This window comes from Oncorhynchus mykiss, chromosome 17, assembly GCF_057628025.1.
Source record: "Oncorhynchus mykiss isolate SJ-2025 chromosome 17, ASM5762802v1, whole genome shotgun sequence".
Taxonomy (NCBI): domain Eukaryota; kingdom Metazoa; phylum Chordata; class Actinopteri; order Salmoniformes; family Salmonidae; genus Oncorhynchus; species Oncorhynchus mykiss.
The window spans coordinates 42,601,002-42,618,840 of NC_143038.1; the positions used below are offsets into that span (position 1 = coordinate 42,601,002).

At 42.8% G+C, this 17,839-nt stretch overlaps 1 protein-coding gene across 2 annotated transcripts in view; it reads right to left on the bottom strand.

The window, feature by feature from the left end:
- esyt1b (extended synaptotagmin 1b) overlaps positions 1-16,493 on the bottom strand; it is a 41,564-nt gene extending 25,071 nt beyond the window's left edge. For both annotated transcript variants that reach the window (XM_036950328.2, XM_021569148.3), the window contains exons 1-10: positions 14,233-16,493; positions 12,923-12,964; positions 5,817-5,951; positions 5,563-5,636; positions 5,345-5,417; positions 3,718-3,807; positions 2,967-3,022; positions 2,622-2,742; positions 2,161-2,337; positions 163-245 (exon numbers count right to left, since the gene is read on the bottom strand). In XM_036950328.2, the coding sequence (XP_036806223.2) occupies positions 163-245; positions 2,161-2,337; positions 2,622-2,742; positions 2,967-3,022; positions 3,718-3,807; positions 5,345-5,417; positions 5,563-5,636; positions 5,817-5,951; positions 12,923-12,964; positions 14,233-14,592 (1,211 nt within the window). In that variant the 5' untranslated portion in view covers positions 14,593-16,493. The remainder of the gene's footprint in view (positions 1-162; positions 246-2,160; positions 2,338-2,621; positions 2,743-2,966; positions 3,023-3,717; positions 3,808-5,344; positions 5,418-5,562; positions 5,637-5,816; positions 5,952-12,922; positions 12,965-14,232) is intronic.
- Positions 16,494-17,839: the final 1,346 nt, after the last annotated feature.

Below are 17,839 nucleotides of genomic sequence, written 5' to 3' on the forward strand. Positions count from 1 at the left end.
GCAGTATTTAAGGAAGAGAAGAGAACACTACATGTAAAACACTAGGAGACGTTCTACTCTTTCTACTCAGTTACAGGGCTATGAGGTGAAAGGGAAGGGAAACAGTCAGAAGTGTCAGTGTGGCACACAGAAACCCATGAACAGGCAGTGAGATGTAGCTACCTCCCCAGGAAGTCATCCTGGTCTGGGTCTTTGTCATACACCTCCACCTCCAGCTCCTGACCTGGTACTTCATGGACTATGACCTGACATACACACATGGACATACAGTTGCATTCGGAAAGTATTCAGACCTCTTGACTTTTTACACATTTTGTTACGTTACAGCCTTATTTTAAAATGGATTAAATCGTTTTTTCCCCCTCATCAATCTACACACAGTACCCCATAATGAGAAAGCAAAAACAGGTTTTTAGACATTTTTGCGTATCACATGTACATAAGTATTCAGACCCTTTAATCAGTATTTTGCTGAAGCACCTTTGCCAGCGATTACAGCCTCGAGTCTTCTTGGGTATGACGCTACAAGCTTGGCACACCTGTATTTGGGGAGTTTCTCCCATTTGTCTCTGCAGATCCTCTGTCACATTGGATGGGGAGCTGCACAGCTATTTTCAGGTCTCTCCAGACAGGTTCGATCAGGTTCAAGTCCGGGCTCTGGCTGGGCCCCTCAATGACATTCAGAGACTTGTCCCGAAGCCACTCTTGTCTTGGCTGTGTGCTTAGTGTCATTGTCCTGTTGGAAGGTGAACCTTTGCCCCAGTCTGAGGTCCTGAGTGCTCTGGGGCAGGTTTTCATCAAAGATCTCTCTGTTCCTTGCTCCGTTCATCTTTCTCTCGATCTTGACTAGTCTCCCAGTCCCTGCTGCTGAAAAACATCCGCAACAGCATGATGCTGCCACCACCACACTTCACCGTAGGGATGGCGCACGTTTCCTCCAGACATGATGCTTGGCATTCAGGCCAAAAAGTTCAATCTTGGTTTCATCAGACCAGAGAATCTTGTTTCTCATGGTCTGAGAGTCCTTTAGGTGCCTTTTGGCAAACTCCAAGTGGGCTGTCATGTGCCTTTTACTGAGTGGCTTCTGTCTGGCCACTTTACCATAAAGTCCTGATTGGTGGAGTGCTGCAGAGATTGTTGTTCTTCTAAAAAGGTTCTCCCATCTCCACAGAGGAACTCTGGAGCTCTGTCAGAGTGACCATCGAGTTCTTGGTCACCTCCCTGACCAAGGTCCTTCTCCCTCGATTGCTCAGTTTGGCCAGGGAGTAAAGCTCTAAGAAGAGTCTTGGTGGTTCCAAACTTCTTCCATTTAAGAATGATGGAGGCCACTGTGTTCTTGGGGACCTTCAATGCTTGGGGACCTTCAAAACATTTTTTTGGCACCCTTCCCCAGTTATGTGCCTCGACACAATCCTGTCTCGGAGCTCTACGGACAATTCCTTCGACCTCATGGCTTGGTTTTTGCTCTGACATGCACTGTCAACTGTGGGACCTTATATAGACAGGTGTGTGCCTTTCCAAATAATGTCAATGAATTGAATTTACCACAGGTGAAGTTGTAGAAACATCTCAAGGATGATCCATGGAAACAGGATGCAACTGAGCTCAATTTCGAGTCTCATAGCAAAGGGTCTGAATACTTATGTAAATAAGCTATTTCAGTTTTGATATTTTTCAAACATTTCGAAAGACCTGTTTTCGCTTTGTCATTATGGGGGTTTCTGTGTAGGTTAATGTGGAAAAAAAAGTAATTCAATAAGGCTGTAACGTAACAAAATGTGGAAAAAGTCAAGTGGTCTGAATACTTCCAAATGCACTGTACACAACACCATGAGGACCAACAACACAGAGACATCAATGTGCAGACAATGTGGCTCTTTACTCTATGATTACTCAGTTTGACTGTGTGTCATTGGCAGAGTGATTGTCTTGTAAAAAAACGAAATAACCTTAATAGACAGACATACATAGGGGAATCCCCACATTGCTACTGGACCAATGCATTCTCTACCAAGTAATGCATTCTCTCCCTAAACAAATAATTGGAAATGAAGACATGCTGTTTTGCAACAGTAAATGCAACACTAACATGTGGCAATGACATTCAATGAAATAGGAATGAGTGATTTTACGCAATCCTATGGCTCCTGGCCTCCTCACCTCGTACATCTCTCCCCACTTGGGACAGACAGTGTTGTCCACAACGTGGGAGGTGAAGGTCTGAGGACCCACCCTACACAGGGCGTAAGGGTCAGACAGCCCTGCTATCACCCCCTTAATGTAGTTGTCCTTAGCTGGCAGGTCATCAGCTTCCAAGAGATGGATACGCACCACACCCTGAAAGGGGCAGGAGATAGAGAGAGCGGGGTAGAGGGAGAGAGAGAAATAGAGGGATGAGAGGGCACAGATACAGAGTAGGAGGGAACAATGAACTATTTAATGGGGAGGGAGGGAGGGAGGGAGAGGAAGACAGTGAGAGGATTGATACTGGTATAAGCTCTACTGTGTGTAACGTCTGTATATCAGTTTGGCAGTTATAAGCTCAGACAAGACACAGAGTCTGTGGTCTGAGTAAATAAATGTGTGTTTATGGAGAGTGTTTGTGGAGAGTGTGGACTCACCCTAGGCAGAGGAGAGCGAAGCTGGGCAACGTGCAGGTCTGCTACCAGGGGAACAGTCAGACGGTTGGGCAGAACCAGGTGGGAAGCTATGGCATCCATTATCATGGTGTCAGACATAATGCTGAGAAACACAGGAGAGGGAGCACTCAACTTTATATATACAGTAGACACATGGAAGTGCACAAACATAGTATATCAAAATACAGCAATATCATAGCATAGCACTGATTGTATCAGTTGGGGCTTACAGTAAAGTATAGTTAAGTGTTACATTAAGTGAATTATCATCACATGACATAGTGACTCCAATTACAGAACGATAACAACAGACAAAGTCAGCCTCACTTCAGACCAGGGATGTCCAGTAAGTTGGTCAGTCCAGTCCAGTTGATGTCCAGTTTCTATAGGACAGGGGTGAGGAGATGAAGGAAAATATGAGGAATGTTGGGGTTTCAGACATCCAATACAAAGAGAAAGAGAGATACATAAGACATGTACAGTAGAACAACACACAAAAAAATGAGGGTTCCTCAAATGTTCTTTGGGAAGGGTTATGGTTCTATGTGGAACCATAATTACTCAAAGAACAATTTGAGCTCTTCAATGGTTCTTTACAGATCGGGTTCAATCCCGGGCTGTATCACAACCGGATGTGATCGGCACAATTGGCCCAGCCTCGTCCGGGTTAGGGGAGGGTTTGGCCGGGGGACCTTACTTGGCTCATCGCACTCCACAAAAAAGGGTTCTTATATAGCCCCAAAAAGGATTGTAACCACAGTGGAACCCTTTTTTAGTGTTATGTAGAACCTTATTTAATGGTTCTTTATAGAACCTTAGGCTCCAATTCAAACATAATGAGCATGGTTCTTTATAGAACCTTCAAAAAAGTGTTCAAAGGTTCTATATAGCACCAAAAAGGGTTCCGCTATGGTTACAAGCCAAAGAACCTACCTGGTACTATTTGGAACCATTCTTTTTTCGTGTGAAGTAACAGGGAGTGTGAGATGGTGGAGTGTTGGGAGTGAAAAGGATATGAAGGGAAAGATGGACAGACTGATGGTGTTCAGGAAAGAGGGGGATGGTTCCAGCTACCCACCGGCCTGCGGATAAAGAACATGGTGACTGCGCCCACGATGGGGACATCTCCAATCAGAGGCTCCAGAATCACCCGCATCATCCCATGCAGCTGAGAAGAGAGAGGAGGGAATACATTAATATAAAATCGCAAAACTGAAATAAAATGTATAAAAACACTTATAGGGATTTATAAGTATAGACTGTGAATTATTTGTTTATACATACATACATACAGTACCAGTCAAAAGTTTGGACACACCTACTCGTTCAAGGGTTTTTCTTTATTTTTACTATTTTCTACATTGCAGAATAATAGTGAAGACAACACTATGAAATAACACATATGGAATCATGTAGTAACCAAAAAAGTGTTGAACAAATCAAAATATATTTTATATTTTCTTCAAATTTTCTGCAAAGATTCTTCAAAGTAGCCACCCTTTGCCTTGATGACAGCTTTGCACACTCTTCACATTCTCTCAACCAGCTTCATGAGGAAGTCACAGGTGTGCCTTGTTAAAAGTTCATTTGTGGAATTTCTTTCCTTCATTATGCGTTTACCCAATCAGTTGTGTTGTGACATGGTAGAGGTGGTAAGAACAGCTCAAATAAGCATAGAGAAATGACAGTCCATCATTACTTTAAGAGATGAAGTTCAGTCAATGCAGAACATTTCAAGAACTTTGAAGGTTTCTTCAAGTGCAGTTGCAAAAACCATCAAGTGCTATGATGAAACTGGCTCTCAAGAGGACCGCCACATCAATGGAAGACACAGAGTTACCTCTAATGCAGAGGATAAGTTCATTAGTTTCCAGCCTCAGAAATTGCAGCCCAAACAAATGTTAGTAACAGACACATCTCAACATCAACTGTTCAGAGGAGAACTGCGTGAATAAAGCTTTCATGGTTGAATTGCTGCAAAAAAAACACTACTAAAGGACACCAATAAGAAGAGACCTGCGTAGGCCAAGAAACACAAGCAATGGACATTAAACCGGTGGAAATCTGTCCTTCTGGTCTGATGAGTCCAAATTTGAGATTTTTGGTTCAAATCGCTGCGTCTTTGTGAGACTCCGAGTACGTGAACAGATGATCTCCGCATGTGTGGTTCCCACCGTGAAGCATAGAGGGGGAGGTGTGGTGGTGTGCTTTGCTGGTGACACTTTGCTGGTGAGACCAGCGTGGCTACCACAGCACACTGCAGCGATACGCCATCCCATCTGGTTTGCGCTTAGTGGGACTATCATTTATTTTTCAACACACCTCCAGGCTGTGTAAGGGCTATTTGACCAAGAAGGGGAGCGATGGAGTGCTGCATCAAATATAAAATATATTTTGATTTGCTTACTACTTGATTCCTTATGTGTTATTTCATAGTTTTGATATCTTCACTATTATTCTACAATGTAGAAAATAGTACAAATAAAGCAAAACCCTCGAATGAGTATGTGTGTCCAAACGTTTGACTGGTACTGTACATTAAAAATAAAGACGTCATTTCTTAGTTATGTTTTAACATTATTGTGTTACCAATATCTCTTCCTGCCTCTCCCTTTCTCTTTGTCAGGTCAATACCTTCTTTTCTCCCTATTTTCCATAATATCCCACAGCCTTATTACAGACTAGAGAGAGAAAATAAAACATACCTGTATTCCCTTGACTCCTGCTTTGCAGAAATACCTCTTAACCTCCACATTGATCTCAACATTTCCAACATAGCTGCAAGGTAAAAGAGAAGGATACTGTAGCACATTGCAATAATTGGTCCTTGTATAATGGTTTTGAACTTCCGATTTTGGAAGAGAGAGTGAATGGTGCCTCTGAGGCCTGGAGGAAAGTTAAACATTGAAGGGTTGAAGGTCACCTGATGTACACATCCAGCAGGACTTGTCCCCTCTCATTCTCTGTGTGTGCTTTTACACCCACCACCTTCATGGCCTACAACACACATACAGCATAGTCAACAAAGAACATACACACACCAAGAGAACACAATTATGTAAGACTATGAAAGCCCATAAACCAATACTGTCCATCTCAGTGAGAGTGAAAGAAAATCTTGTGTCATGTATAGTATGATGAGACCTGTAGCAGTGTTTGTGTTATCTTAGAAGTTACCTTGTCCCCAAAGTCCACCTTAGTGAAGGTGAGGGTCTGGAGGTGAGTGCTGGAGGCACGGATGGATGGAGCGATGGTCTCCACTAGCAGCTTTTCCAGATATTGACCCACAAACGGCCACACCTGCTGCAGGATCTGAGGTGGAGGGGAAAGGGAGAGGAGCGGCAATACTAAATCAGGTTATTGCAACATTTTCTCTGAGGGAAACACAGATAAGACTTGTTCTACCCCTTGCTACTTCAGGAGGTAAAGTGGAAGCACAAGCACACCACACTCTAATTGCAATAGGCCTACTACTTTAAAATGTCTCAGCTTCAAATACCCAGGCATGATTATCTTATGGTGGTCGTACTCAATGTGTCAATAAGAACCAGGGCAACATGCAGGTGACAGATTAGACTTCAGCTTTGCACACGTCTGTCTTTTCCATGATAGACAATAGTATCACATATTCAGGATTCTGGGCCCACCCGTTACCTGTAGATCTGTTTATGTCCAGCCTTCACTATTTAGATAATATGGTTCCTATTGGGCAAGGTTTGTGTTAGGACGTAGACAAACACTATCCACAAAACACTTCCACACTCCATTCCCCCAGGGGGCAGCAGCAACCTTGTCCAGGTGCTGAGCCTGGTTGATAAGCACACCAGGTGCTACCAATTAAGGCGGTCGTCAGTCAGTGTCCCAGTTTTGTAAGCTGTGAGGCTGCTGGTTGGTTTGGTGGCCATGAGGCTTTTTGTTTGATTTTGAATCTTTAGTTTGTAGTTTTCATTTTTGTATATCTTTGTTCCTATCACCATCTGAACCTAATAATCCACTTGGGCTCGTTGACCCAAATGAGTCAAGACAGAGCTGGCCATGGACCTAAGGTAAGGTTGCTGTCTCCCTGGGCACATGTGCATCCAACACAGTCCTCAAACACTGACTCCTACTCCCACATTCAGATTACATACCAGTTAACTAGGCCTAAGACCCCTAGAACTGGCGAGTGCAACAATATTAGCAGGCTAGTTGATCGGTTTCGTAATGGCCTTGGGAAACCCTTCACATCAGGAAATGGTTACACATTTTTAAAACTGTCCTAGATCTTTTTTTAAATCACTGAGATATCTTTATCAGAACCAGAGTTATGAGCTTTTAAAGTTGACTTCAGACAAAAAGTAAAAACTGAAAAAACAGCATTCAAAGATTCAGTTACGTTTACTAGAACAATTATTATACTGTACAATAATAGATACGTGGAGCCAAAATAAGTGTACATTTCTGTGCGATTATGAACTATCAACAACAACACGCTGAAAAAAGAAACACACTAAAGACAGAGCTGTTTGATTTGACTATATACAACACTGGATGGCATTATAGATGTCCAAAATAATAATTGTAATTTAAATTAATCTTGCAGGAATGGGTACTGGAACAAGTTGCTGACGTCTCCATGGCCGGGAAGAACAATCTTATCTGCTGAGAGATGAGATGAAATGAGTTTGTCATACAGGCAATGTAAAAACAATACAAGTAGTCACAACACAACAAGTCAATCACACAAAATGTAAATATAGCTGTAGAGAGAGTGAAATAGTACAGTACTAGTGTGCAAAAGCAAATACAGTGACTGGGTAGTGTCGGGTGTTGACTGCAACCTGGTGTTGTTGAAGACCCGGATGGCAGTGGGCAAGAAGGATTTAAATCATATTGATATGAATGAATTTGACTCTGACAAACAAACAAAGATATCTCGAACAAACTACTAGGTCATCATTCTTATCTTAGTTAAGTGCTCCATGGTGACAACCACCTTGGACCCAGCGCTGGCCCCCAGATCCATGAGCCTGCCCCTTCCCTTCACCATTTTACCCCGATGGGGAGAAAAGCATGTTTCAGTGCTTTATCAGTCTTATTTATTTGGGTCCACAATAAAGTAAATTGTCATGGAGACCCAAAAGTTAACACACACACACACACACACACACACACAAAGGGGCTCTCTATCTCTTCACACCTTTGTGTGTCTCTTATCTCTATTCCTATATCTCAATTAATTAACATGTACTTGTTAGCTAGCTAACATGTTTTGTGGGCTACAGGGATGAAAAATACCATGGTTAGTGAAATAGTCAGTGAAACATTTAGGTGAAAATGTAGCTATATCAGCTTGTCTTCAATAGTACTGTCACTCTCTACCAACATTGGCTATAGCCTACCTTAAACAAATACAAAGTAGATGCAGGTAGTGGAGGCATGATAGTTATGAAGTATGGAAAGCTTCACATACCTTGCTTGCTCCTCATTGAAGATGCTCTCATCTCTCCATTCATGAGGTGACAGAAGATCGTTGGGACCACTCGTAAAATAATCATTGATTTCCGGTAATTCAGAGGATACTGGCAGTTTCGCTCAAAGTAATTATAACTAATTAGCTTCAATCAGCTTCAATGATGATTGACTAATGATACTGAACAAAAATAACCGCAACATGCAACGATTTTGCTGAGTTACAGTTTATATAAGGAAATCAGTCAATTGAAATAAATGTATTACGCCCCAATCTATGGATTTCACATAAATAGGCAGGGGTGCAGCCACTTGGGAGACAGGCCCAACCCCTAGGGAGCCAGGCCCAGCCAGTCAGAATGAGTTTTTCCCCACAATGGGGCTTTATTACAGAGAAAAACTCCTTAGTTTCATCAGCTGCCCGAGTGGCTGGTCTCAGAAGATCCTGCAGGTGAAGAAGCCTGATGTGGAGGTCCTGGCCTGGCATGGTTACACGTGGTCTGCGGTTGCGAGGCCGGTTGGATGTACGGCCAAATTCTCTACAACGACGTTGGAGGCGGCAAATGGTAGAGAAATTAGCATTAATTTCTCTGAAAACAGCTCTTCGTGACAATCCTGCAGTCAGCATCCCAATTGCACACTCCCTGAAAACTTGAGACATTGTGGCCTTTTAATGTCCCAGCGCAAGGTGCACCTGTGTAATGATCGTGCTGTTTAATCAGCTTCTTGATATGCCACATCTGTCTGGTGGATGGATTATCTTGACAAGGCATCAAATGCTCACTAACAGGAATGTAAACAAATTTGTAACAAATTTGAGAAATAAGCATTTGTGTGTATGGAAAAATCCTGGGATCTTTTATTTCAGCTCATGAAACATGGGAGCAGCACTTTACATGGTGCGTTTATATATTTTTTGGGAGGTAGAAAACAGAAAGACTGCGGGTGTGTGCTATTACAAGAATGACAGGAGCATAATCCCAATTTGCTGTCTCACCTGTGCACTCATTCACACCCCTTCAAAGATTAAAAGCAGTGGATTGGTGTAACTGTACTGGTAGATAACTAATCTACACCTAGGGCTAGCAAGAAATGGGATGCAGCTCAAAATGACACAGCTAACGAATTGTCTTTCGAGATGCCTCTCGCTTCCAAGTTTAGGATAGGATATCGATGAGATTGCGTTGCTACCTAAAATCTAAATAATTCTGAATGGCTAAAAGTGCAGCAATACTGTAAATATATTTTGAGCACTTTTCATGTCATTTTGGTCAGCTAATAGGCCTACCCACTGATCAAGCAACATCGGAAGAAAGAAACCTCTTATGAACGTTAGCACCGGTGTACAGCTAATTATAGACAAAATGAACATTCATAACTTCATTGTTGATTGTAAATTACAACAGTATACTACTACATTACTAATTAGCTAGCTAATTATTCTGTATCTAAACCAGCCTGATTGAATTTCTCTGTAGCATGTTATTTTGAATGGGTCAAGTCAGCTGTGACACTCTCAGGTCTGGGAAGTTAGAGCTAACCTTTTCACAATGGGCATGCTATCTAACGTAAAAACAACAACTTATAAATGAACTATTTTCCTTAAGTAATCATACAATATTTTTTACATTCCAATAAAGAAAAGGGTTTAAAGTATCCAAAACAACCAAAATCTCAATTTCCACAACAACAAATATTTTTTTTGCAATTTGTCTTTTTCCCAACAATGTATTGGCACGAGATCAGACCGGTTCTCAACCGCCTCACATTTGATCTCTGTCGAGTTCTAGAGGGGTTTCACGTTTGTCTAAAAGCAGGACAAGACTCCCTCCCTGGCAGAGAATATACAATGCATTCCGATTCAGACACCTTGACTTTTTCTACATTTTGCTACGTTACAGCCTTTTTGTAAAATTTATTCAACTGGAGGCCCTGGGTTCACGCCCAGGCTCTGTCGTAACCGGCCGTGACCGGGAGGTCCGTGGGGCGACGCACAATTGGCCTAGCGTCGTCCGGGTTAGGGAGGGCTTGGCCGGTAGGGATATCCTTGTCTCATCGCGCTCAAGCGACTCCTGTGGCGGGCCGGGCACAGTGTGCGCTAACCAAGGCTGCCAGGTGCACGGTGTTTCCTCTGGCACATTGGTGTGGCTGGCTTCCGGGTTGGATGGCGCTGTGTTAAGAAGCAGTGCGGCTTGGTTGGGTTGTGTATCGGAGGACGCATGACTTTCAACCTTCGTCTCTCCCGAGCCCGTACGGGAGTTGTAGCGATGAGACAAGTAGCTACTAAAACAATTGGATACCACGAAATTGGGGAGAAAAAGGGGTAAAATTCCATAAAAATTAAATTGGATTAAAAATAAAATTACGGAAATATCACATTTACATAAGTGTCCAGACCCTTTACTCAGTACTTTGTTGAAGCACTTTTGGCAGCTATTACAGCCTCAAGTCTTTTGGGGTATATATATTTTTATTTTATTTAACTAGGCAAGTCAGTTAAGAACAAATTCTTATTTACAATGATGGCCTAGGAACAGTGGGTTAACTGCCTGTTTCAGGGCCAGAACGACAGACTTTTACCTTGTCAGCTCGGGGATTCGATCTAGCGACCTTTTAGTTACTGGCCCAATCCTCTAACCACAGGTGTGCCAAGCTTATAGCATAATAATGCTATAAGCTTGGCACACCTGTATTTGGGGAGTTTCTCCCATTCTTCTCTGCTGATCCTCTCAAGATGGATGGGGAGGTTGGATGGGGAGAGTCGCTGCACAGCTATTTTCAGGTCTCTCCAGAGATGTTAGACCGGGTTCGAGTCTGGGCTCTGGCTTTCAGGGCTCAAGGACATTCAGAAACTTGTCCCGAAGCTACTCCTGCATTGTCTTGGCTGTGTGTTTAGGGTCATTGTCCTGTTGGAAGGTGAACCATCACCCCAGTCTGAGGTCCTGAGCAGGTTTTCATCAAGGATCTCTCTGTACTTTGCTCTGTTCATCTTTCCCTCTATCCTGACTAGTCTCCCAGTCCCTGCCACTGAAAAATATACCCTCAGTATGATGCTGCCAAAATCATGCTTCACCATAGGGATGGTGCAAGGTTTCCTTCAGACATGACGCTTGGCATTAAGGCCAAAGAGTACAATCTTGGTTTCATCAAACCAGAGAATCTTATTTATTGTGGTCTGAGTCTTTTAGGTGCCTTTTGGAAAACTCCAAGCGGGCTTTCATGTGCATTTTACTGAGGAGTGGCTTCTGTCTGGCCACTTTACCATAAAGGCCTGAGTGTTGCAAAGATGGTTGTCCTTCTGGAAGGTTCTCCCATCTCCATAGAGGAACTCTGGAACTACGTCAGAGTGACCATCGGGTTCTTGGTCACCTCCCTGACCAAGGTCCTTCACCTCCGATTGCTCTGTTTGGCCAGGTGGCCATCTCTAGGAAGAGTCTTGGTCGTTTCAAAATTCCATTTAAGAATGATGGAGGCCACTGTGTTCTTGGGGACCTTCAATGCTGCAGAACTTTTTTTGGTACCCTTCCCCAGATCTGTGCCTCAACACAATTCTGTCTCCGAGCTCTACAGACAATTCCTTCAACCTCATGGCTTGGTTTTTGCTCTGACATACACTGTCAACTGTGGGACCTTAAATAGATGGGTGTGCCTTTCCAAATCATGTCCAATCAATTAAATAATGTCCAATCAGGTGGACTCCAATCAAGTTGTAGAAACATCTCAATGATCTCAATGATCAATGGAAACAGGATGCACCTAAACTAAATTTCAAGTCTCATAGCAAAGGGTCTGAATATGTAAATAAGGTAACTGTTTTTTATTTGTAATACATTTGCAAAAATGTATAAAAACCTGTTTTTGCTTTGTCATTAAGGGGTATTGTGTGTAGATGGAGGAAAAATCCAAATGTAATACATTTTAGAATAAGGCTGTAATGTAACAAAATGAGGAAAAAGTGGAGGGGTCTGAATACTTTCCAAATGCACTGCATACTGTTGATGCGTGCTGTAGAAAGAAATTACAGCTGGGTCCAGTCTTGTAAATCTAGAATGAGTCATCAGCAACATGAACAGCAAGGGTTTCTGGGCAATGGCAGCTAAAGTCTGCTGATGCTCCTGTTGGGATATCCAACTCAAATATCTGCTTTGTCTAAGAGATAGCTGTGCTCAGACCTCGTGTTCCCATTGTAGCGAACATCATAATTTCAGTCTTGGCTGAGGCCTATTCTTAGAAAACAGGACCAGCCTGGTTTTGCAGGCTGAGCCGCTACAATGGGTAGGCAGTCATTGTAAATAAGAATTTGTTCTTAACTGACTTGCCTAGTTAAAAAAAGGTTCAATTTAAAAATAATACAAATAATTTGCAGGGCTGGAAGAGACAGAGTGAAAGAGAGGTTTGGGGAAAAGGGACAATTGTTGCCATTTGATTGGATGTTAGGGGTTTCGCTGGCCCCTCCCTCTTCCTGTGAGTCAGGCAGAACTAATATGGAAAGGTTGACAGAGTGGCCTGGCAATGGGCCTGCTCTGCTCTCTACTGTAGGAGTGGAGAGAGCTGCCTACAGCCCAGACACAGTGGCGAGGCTACTGGGGTGGGTGTCCCTGCTGTAACATGACAGCGTAGCAGCAGCACTAATCGCTCAGCTACCATGCCCCACCACCTGTCTATCAACATAGCAGCTGGCTCACAGAGACAGCGATAGGCATGTGTGTTTGCTGTGTGTTTAATGGGAGAATGATGGATACGGTTTCTCTTTGCACTCTCTAAAGGGCAGGCATTTGTAAGCGGAGAGGTTACCAGATGAAAACTGATGTAGGGAGGTAATGTCGCAGTACCTTATTGAGCCATTCCACCTTTTCCACATCTGGGAAGTTGACCTGTGAGGAATTATAAATAAATATATCAGTCACAGATTTAGGAGGAATACAGGAGTTGTCTTATCATGTACATAATGAGTTGTATAGCTAGGGTTATCAGACTAGCTTTTCCCAGTGCTTTTGTCTGTGTTGTTAATGAATGCCACAACGGAAACTTTCTACATCTGAGGGACAGGAAGTGGGTGAGAAAGACATAAGTGCACCATCATCTCAATGCCTTCTTTTGGCACTAAACAGAACTCCCTTAAGTCTGTGCTTGACTTGGGCAGGAGCTCACCGGAGCTGAGTACAGGCACCTCAAATGTTCTACCACTTGAGCTCCTGTTCCTCTTATAGAATATTAACTCAAAAGTATTGTGGAGCTCCTGCACCTAAATATAAACAGCACTGGCACCCAAATAATGAGTACCGGAAACCTATTTCAGTCAAGTACTGATTATAGTGTAAACAAACACCATTCTTTACCCCAAACAGATTTGACACCCCAAACAGACTATGTGCTAAAGGTTATGTTGTGACCAGTAGCTTGTTAATTCCCCTTATCTGTTATTCTGAAATAGACTCATTCTCTGACTCACTCCCTCCGTTTTTCCCCTCTTAGTCCCGAGGGAAGACATATTGAGAATTGCCTAATATAGAAGAAGCTGGTGAGGCTGAGGAATCATACATAGGGAGGGAGAGAGATAGAGAATTAAACTGTAGAGAGAATAGAGAGAAACACTGTAGAGGAAAAAGAGACAGCATCAAAAGACCACGCCCCAATCAGTACATCTCAAATGGCCTTCAATATCTATACCTAGGCATCAATGGTCTGAGTGCTTCAGATTAGTATCTTACAGGAAGGCATCTTTGTATATGAGAAGAAAAATCGATTCTGTCTCAGCTCAGCTGCATGGGGATGATGACATAGGGCCTGCATACAGTATACCAGCTATACAAATATTGGAGGCAGTTAGAGCCAGGGATTTTAGCATGTAGATGTAATAACTGTATAATAACATTGTTGTCCCTATGTTCAAATGATGTGAATGTTTCCTAGTGCACAGTAATCATTTCGATTAAACTAGCTATGGTTAGGAAACATTTGCGAGGATATATTTGGTCCTTTGATATTTTCTGTGTGTGGAACAAACTGGCTCGCTAGGACCATAGAACTAGCTAGGTGGAGGAGGTCGACTTGTGGCATCTGATTGGGGGGAAGGGGACCACGTTAAACATAGATAATGGAGCACCTTATCAGTGACCAATGGTTATCAAAGTTATCTTACCCAAGCAGGGAGATCCTTTTTACTTTTGAACATTTTCATGTCTGAATATTGTTGTTCGTTGTCATTGTGGTGAATGGCGGACCGCAGACGAGCTTCTTTTGCCTCGCGTGAGTGCTTCCATCCCGTGTAGACCATGAGCCCGAACACCAACAGACTGGTGCTAACCCGGTAGTACCCTGCCAGATAAACGGGCAGCAAGGCACCTAGGCACTTGCCGAACGTCCAAAGAACCGATACAGCGTCAACACCTTGTGGTTTGGGGGTTTCAATTTCTAAACTATTCGGTGTATTCTTTTCGGAATGGGCCGACCCAGATGCGTCCTTGGTGGATTCTCCCTGCCCCGAGTCCAGATTTTGCATCTTGGCGTTTTCTGACAGAAAATGTAAGCTAGCGCAAGTTCTTCAATGCCTACTTTTCAACAGACTGCTATCTAATGTCGGCTACAACTCAGTACTGACGAATAGGCTAGGTATCTAGTTGATTTTAAAACTGCATCTCTATTTGTTCATAATCCAGCCAGTCTTCTTAGCGGGTACTGACAAATTTAGACAATGCGTGGCATTAAACGTTGAGTACACAACTTCATAAGCCATTTACTAAAAAGTTACAATAACACATTTCAATGCGTAGCTAGCTACTCTTCCATGTGTTGTCTTTCAAGGAGGAAAAACATATGAACACACTAGACTAGGCCAGGGCTGTGTTCTAGAATCTAGCCAGTGCCGTTAGCAGAACCGAAATACGCCCAGCCCATAAAATGAAAATGATTACTGCTATCAGGGATTCTTGGGACGTCCCTTCCCTTAACCCTTAACCAACTATTACCCGTTAAAGTGTCTATTTCAATGGGGTGACGTCAGAGTTCGACGTCTTAAGGATCCCAGATAGCAAGGACTGAAGAGGAAAGCAGCAGTCGAATTATTTGACTCATTCTTGATTTCGCATGCTTGACTTGTCGATAGTTGGCAACTAAAGGTTAGGGTTGCGGAAAAACTGAAGCGAACTGTCACTGCGTGCTGAAGTGCCGCGAAAGCATTATTAAATTGTTCGAATCTGTAAAAATGTCTATGAGAAATTCTCCCACCCCAGGCATCTAATTTCGGTTTGAGAGACGAGAAGGCACAGCTGCGGGGGAAATGAACACATTGGATCCCCCCCAAAAAACATATAGTAGGCCTATTCATTATGTTTTTCAGAGTTGTACCCAAAATTACCCATATAGTCAATACAGAAAAGAAATTCACAGACTATAACCCATGCACTTCTGTTTATTTTACACTTGCAGAGCTCCTATCCTTTCCCAATCCCCCAGTGGCGATTTTAGTACATCTTGGTGGGGCAAACATCTGCATTTTGGAGCTGCCATTCTCAAGAAAGCAAAAAAGAGATTATGTTTGTATGCAGCTTTATTTTTTCAGATATATTTTTTACATTGCTTGCAAACTGCTCCACCTGCCCTGAATGACAGGTCGCCAACGCAATCCCTACTAAAGCCTGTACCAGGGTCATGGCTAGATGGTACAGCTTTTGTCAAATTGATGTCAAACTATTTATTTATTGCATTTTAGCTAACCCTAACCCCTTTCCTAACTTTTACAGGCTTTGGTTTTTCCGTTTATATTTTGAGGTTGGACGTTAGCACATTGGGCGCACCGATGGGTGTCACCTCTTTAGTCAGTGCCCCAGTTGGCTTGAGAGATGTGGAGGGTTAACACCTTTGGTTGGCTTTCCCTATTTGATTTCTGAAAAACAATCCTTTCTGATTTCCCTCATTTTTATGTTTTGCTTCCTGTCTTTAAGTTTGGTGAGAGTTTTTATTTTGTTGGGCTCTTCTTGGGCAAATTTAGTGGGTGCTCATGGTGGGTGTCTTAGGTCCCAGTTGTTGTTGCCAGTCATCTTTCAGAACACCTCCTAAAATCCCACCTGTTAGTTCCCCCCTCTGTTTGAGCAACATTTTTGGTTTGCTTGCTGAGGTACACAACACCTAACCATAACCTAATTATCCTAACCTACTACGTTAATCATCATAACCTGCTAGTGCTACGAAAAGTCCAATTTGACTAAATCTGTTTCCATTCTAGACAAAACTCTGCCACCCTTAGCTTTGTTTTAGTGCTGAGGGATTAGTGCTTTTTTAGTATGTTTAGTTTCGGTAATTTTAAAAAATAATCATGTTTTTTCGAGTTTGATATATTTTTAAAATATTACATTCATTATAAATTATGTGGGTTGAATGCTGTAACACAGAATAAAAAAATAAATAAAAGACCCCTGATGGTAGTGACTGCCCCTTACTGCTTATCACTTACTAACCATACTGAGGGTGTGACACAATTGCGGAGCCTCCGAAGGCTTGCAGGGGCCAAGAACAAATTCTTATTTTCAATGACGGCCTAGGAACAGTGGGTTAACTGCCTGTTCACTGCTTCTTAACACAGCGCGCATCCAACCCGGAAGCCAGTCGCACCAATGTGTCAGAGGAGACACCATGCACCTAGCGACCTGTTCAGCGCGCATTGTGCCTAGCCTGCCACAGTAGTTGAGACAAGGGTATCCCTACCGGCAAACCCTCCCTAACCCAGACGACGCTAGGCCAATTGTGCGTCGCCCCATGGACCTCCCGGTCTTGGCCGGCTGCGACAGAGCCTGGGCTCAAACACAGAGTCTCTGGTGGCACGTACATTTGTTTGGTAACAGAATAAATAGCAATGGAATAACTGCAGAATATATAATATTGTAATTGAAAATTGTACACCCAAGGAAGGCTACTGTTCCTTTTAGAGCTAGAATAGATTTTGTACCCTATGTTGTGATTCTCACCAAATATATTGTCTTCTGACTATTCAAACCTCACAATCCATAAAGATCACATATTGCAGACAAATAATTTAATCTAAAAGACACACATTTAGGAATTTCTGTGTGCGAACCTCCACATAATCATCTTCTCTCTTTTGTGGCACCAATGTGAGGGTTTATGGCAGGGGAAACTGTGTTGCAGTAGTCTAGTGTGTTCAGTGGCGGATGTAGGTATAGACGACATGGGCAACCGCCCAAGGGGGCATCTTACCGGGGATGGCACGGGACACCCGCACAATTTTTTTGGGAATGGTGACATTTGCGCGATTGGTTTTCTATCGCTCATTTGCACGTCACGTCAATGATATCATGTCACCGTGTGGGACTGTGGGTCAATTAACCTTGTCGGAGTGAGCGTCCTGATTCTAGTTTGTGAGCTAGGCAGGCGAGGGTAGGTTGACCTCAGGTCTCCCCACTGAAAGTCCGAGATAGGGGGAGCGGGAGAATCTATCAAATAGCGCACCTCTAACTTTGGACAGTACTAACGCAATTAGTAAAATCAGTCACACTATGAAATGCTACCAAATAAACCTAAATTCATAATACTGTGAATATATAGTTTCACAGACTTATTATTGCATTTTTTTCTGGTTTGTGCGAAATCGTTAAGAATAATATAAAACCAGTCTGCACACCCAAGGTGAATTGGTTTAGTCTTGACTCTTGGTTGATAGTGTTGGGGGATGGGTAATGTATTGATGCTCGAGTGCCAAATCAACACAAATGTGTTTCTATTTGTCTTTGTTA